Raw genomic sequence first — 4679 nt, forward strand, 5'->3', positions numbered from 1 at the left:
TTTTTAAATGTATTTGGTTGTTAAAGGGACAGGCTCACTACACAGCTTGGACTCATAGTGATCCTCCTGTTTGCAGCCTACCCAAGACTGGGATTACAGGCATGCACCACCACTCCCGGACTCTGGTGAGCTCAGCCCGCCCTGAGGGCAGTGCTGGTGTGGCATGTGGTGCTAGGGATCAGCTGTGGTCCCTGTTCTGGCCTAAATTTGCCTAAGCAGGCACTGGCCTAAGTTTGCCTAAGCAGGTGCTTTAGTCTATTGAGCTATCTTGCCAGCCCTTATTTTTTGTTTTGAGATAGGATCTCACTGAAATTTCCAGGTAAGACTCAAACTCATAATCCTCCTGCCTCAGCCTAAAGGATAGGATTCCAGGAATAGCTCTTGAATATAGTAACTGGACAGAACTCTGGACTTGGGAAGGATGAATACTCCACTTGAAAAGTGCTTTCTTAACCTATCACAGAGACATTTTAGAATTTTTAGAAGAGGCAAGCAGCAAGTAGTTGCTGCAAGAGACTGTTTCAATTGACCAGCCTACTTTCCTCTGGATAATCATTCCTTTCCCAGCTCCACGGGGCCCTAAACAAGCAGCCAATCAGTGTCCTACAGAATGAAAACATGATTGAAACTGGGCCAATCAGCATGCACAGTGATTGGTTTCATTGTGACCATGACCCAACCAGGGCCTTTCCTGCACTAGGAATTAATTGTGTGTGTGTGTGTGTGTGTGTGTGTGTGTGTGTGTATTTTTTAATACTAAGTTTAAAATGCAGAAGCTAAGGTCAACTGAATCAACTGTTATAAACTGGATCAACTCACTTAATCCTTCTAACAACCTTACTTTTATAATTTGCATTGCACAAATAAGAAAACTGAGGCCAACGAAATATAGGAAATAAAGCCATGCTGTTATGTTGAGCTGTGGGGGACTCAGGTCAATAATTTCTGACATTGCCAGTTAAACAGAAGACCCAATGCTATTATGGGCTACTGGACTCTTTGAGAATATTTTGCTGAGTTTACACACCTATAATATTCAATAACGGAACTTAGGAAAAATGGGGTATACCGATGAATGTCCATTTTGTATCTGTGTATTCAAAGTGGTTAGGATAGATATATAGTTACATTCTCTTAATGAATAGAATGATTTGTTCTAATGGTGTTTGTAAATAGGATCACAAGTCCGCATCTTGTACAGCAATTAACCACTAAGAAGAATATATACAGTGTATGATTTGTTGAAACTGTACTTTTAATTTGATTTGAAACTGTCTCATTGCTATCTGTTTAACAATAAAACTTTGAAAAAAAAAAGAAAACTGAGGCCATATCCAGGTATAGCAAAGCAAAGGCACGTAATCCTTCAGGGGGCTAAGGAAGGAGGATTATGAGCCCAAGGTCAGCTTCAGCTACATATTAAGAACTTATCTCAAAGAAAAGAAAAAGAAGAGGCCCAAAAGGGTTACGGTAACACAGTCAGCAAGTGGTGAAGCTAACGTCTCAATTACCCCTGCTAAGCCACAAAAAAGAAGAGAGGAAAGTCAACAGTTTTCAAAGAAGTGTAGTTAGTTACTCTGTGAAGGAGGAAGGAAGATGATGTGCACTAGGAGAGGGGCACTCACCATGCAGGCCTGAGCCAGGCTCATGGCCAGGCGGAACCGGGCCGACATGGCGACAGGCAGCAGAGGGCTAAGGCCAGAGCCCACTGCAGGGTTGATCACACGCAGGCAGCGGACCACAGCCTCCACGACCAGTTCAGTGGTAAAGGCTCGGAGGGTCTGCACCTCTGGAGGGACTGCCCTGAAGAGAGAGACAGGCTCAATCAGGGAAGCAGTTAAGAAACAGGGATCAAGATACCCAATGCAAACTTTTAGAAGCCCTAGAACCCAAGCAGCCCGGAGAGGTGTCCAGGTTCAAAGAGATCCTAGTTGTTAGTGACTGTGGCTTCCATTGGGAAAACAAAGAATGACCTAAACCCTCAGGTCCTAGGACCTTCAGGGGGAAATGGTAGGCGGAAGGAACCTGAGTTCACAAAAATCTCATATTTCTGGGGTTTGAGATGGTGAAAGAAGGGGCGCTAGCAGCATGGTCTCTGTATTTCTGGGCCCCCAAATACTATGTTCTGTGTATGTCAGAGACACCTAGATACTGAGCTACTAGGGTTTAGAGAAGAATATATGTTGGGAGGCTGGAGTTTTCAGAGTTTCAAATGTTAGACTCAATGGGTGTCAAGATCCCTGAACATCAAGACCTTCTAGTTTCAAACTTTGCAAAACTTAGGCACTCAAGGTGTTGGCATCCTGGGCTTTTAGGGTCCTTAAATGGGAAGAGTTCTTGTTTGTCTGAGTGATTAAGCGCTGACTGGGATCACTAAGATTTCAGAGTCTTGGATTTTAAAAGTCCCAAGTGTTTGGGAAACTAAAGTTTAAAAGTTCATAAGTATCCAGTCCCAGAGTTCTGGGGTTTGTTTGTTTGTTGTCTTTTGTTTTTTTGTACTGAGAATCAAACTCTGGACCTCACACTTTGAAGGCAGGCACTTATGCCACTGAACTATATCCCTGGCCTTCCAGGCCCAGGGTTTTGGGAGTCCACAAGTGTCAGGACCCTGCAGTTTTAAGTTCTCTGATTCTCAGAATACAGGTATCTCCATAAATAAGGGTCCCAGGGTATTTATGTCAAGATTTGCAAATCTCAGTGCTGGGTCTTGAGGTTCCAAGGTTATAAAGTCTCAGGGTGCTTGGATCCTGGAGTCTGGGTTTACCAAATGTAGGGATCAAGGAACTTAGGAAGCCCCTGATGTCGAGGGTGTGCGTGGATCCTGGAAATCGGAGCCCTACATGTCAAGGCACCAGGTTTTAAGGTTCCCAGGTGTGTGGGGGAGGGTGGTGTCCCGGCCTTAAGAGTCCCGGATGTGGGCAGCTGAGAATGAGTAGGGGCTATGTACTTACGTGCCAGCCTGGCGCAAGGAATGGATAAGGATTCGATCTGCCTCCTCCATAGTGAAGCCGAATCCGGACTGAGGGTTGGGTCCAGGACGGCACACAGGAAAGTAGGGCGCAGCTGTTGGAGCCCTGTTCCGCGCTCCTGGTGCACAGACCGTCACAGGCAGCGAGGGGAGAACTGGGAAGCGTAGTTCCCAAAGCAGGCAAGCTTGCCCCGGAAGCTTCGAGGCCGGTGCGAATATACGCGCGCAGGCTAGAGTGTGCAGTGGATGCTGGGAGATGTAGTTCTTCCTCCAGCTGATCCTTGAGCTCAAGCAAGATGAAAAGAAACTGAGATGGAAGGGGAGGGGAGGAGAGGAACGCTGCGCGACAGAGAAGAGCTTTGTTTAAAGCGGCATTCATTATCTAGGCTATAAATGTGTACGAGTAGAGTAGAGTAGTGTGTACACCCAGCACTCTGAGAGGCTGATAAAAGAGGACCACAAGTTCCAGCTTAACCTGGGAAATTTAACAATGTAGGGAGATTCTGCCTCAAAATAAAAACTAAAAGGTTTTAAAAAAGGGCTAGGGGTGCAGCTCAAAGCAAAGACCCTAGATTTGGACCCTGGTAGCACACTCAAACACACACGTGTACAGTGAAGAGCAGGAATTTTAACACAAAGGACTCCTTCCTTCCCTTTTCTCATGTATAAGATAAAACCATTAGTCCGGTGTGACAGCGTGAGCCTGTAATCCCAGCACCTGGGAAGCTGAGGCAGGATGATCCCTGAGAATTCGAAGCCACCTGGGCTACCTAGTGAGTTCAAGGGCAACCTGAACTACACAATGAGACGCTGTCTCAAAAAAAGAAAAACAAAGACTGCTCTAAAAAGACTATAATAATGTTTACTAGGATTAAAACCCAATTATTTAAAGTGGGATGTGCTATATGTCTGACACACAGTACAGTAATAAAGCACTATGTAAACTAGTTACCAGTCTTCATGCATTCAGTGTTTCATTTTATTTTTAAAGTGTTTCATTTTAATATGCTCTGCATATTTCTACACTCCAAAGAATAATGACACAGCAAAAAGCTATTTAACCACTACTCAGTAGTGTCAACATTTGCCAGAAATCAAGTGTTTTCATATGTGGCTCTGTTTTGAACTATATTCTGTTCTTAAATATTGTAGTTTTATAACAAGCTTTGGTATAAGAAAAAGGTAAACTCTCCAATCTTGTTATTTTACAAAGGATTTTGGCCTTCCCAGCACCTTTGTACACTGATACACAGTCAGAAACATGTTATCAAATTCTATGAAACAACTCTTTTGAAATATTTGTTGGATTGCATTAAATTTATAGGTTGCTCTGGGAAGAACTGATTATCATCTCAATACTGAATATTTCAGGAAGTAAACATATTTCTTTAATTTTAAGTATCCTTTAATATTTGATCTTTTTGCCACAGATATATTGCACATATGTTAGGTTGTAGGATGGGGTTTTTTGCATGTATTTCAAATTTCAGATACTACTGAAAAACAATATCATTTTTCTTATTTTAATTTCTGGCTTCTTGCATCTATTTGGTAAACATTTAATCCGTGTCTTTTCTGTTGTTGTGCTCTGGCCCACAAATGTCTCATTTGTGCCCCTATTCACTCTCCTGTTGGACACTGTTATTGCTCCGCCCTGTGACCTTAATCTCTCCAAAGCTGGGGGAGGACAGGGGGGCTATGTGCAGATGGC

The 4679-nt window shown here is 43.5% G+C and overlaps 1 protein-coding gene across 1 annotated transcript in view; it reads right to left on the reverse strand.

Annotated features, from left to right (window-relative positions):
• Positions 1-3160, reverse strand: part of Ccdc22 (coiled-coil domain containing 22) — a 12745-nt gene extending 9585 nt beyond the window's left edge. The window contains exons 1-2 of the mRNA XM_004646277.2: positions 2952-3160; positions 1626-1803 (exon numbers count right to left, since the gene is read on the reverse strand). Of these exons, the coding sequence (XP_004646334.1) occupies positions 1626-1803; positions 2952-3001 (228 nt within the window). The 5' untranslated portion in view covers positions 3002-3160. The remainder of the gene's footprint in view (positions 1-1625; positions 1804-2951) is intronic.
• Positions 3161-4679: the final 1519 nt, after the last annotated feature.

This window comes from Octodon degus, unplaced genomic scaffold (genome assembly GCF_000260255.1).
Source record: "Octodon degus isolate 3935 unplaced genomic scaffold, OctDeg1.0 scaffold00263, whole genome shotgun sequence".
Classification (NCBI taxonomy): domain Eukaryota; kingdom Metazoa; phylum Chordata; class Mammalia; order Rodentia; family Octodontidae; genus Octodon; species Octodon degus.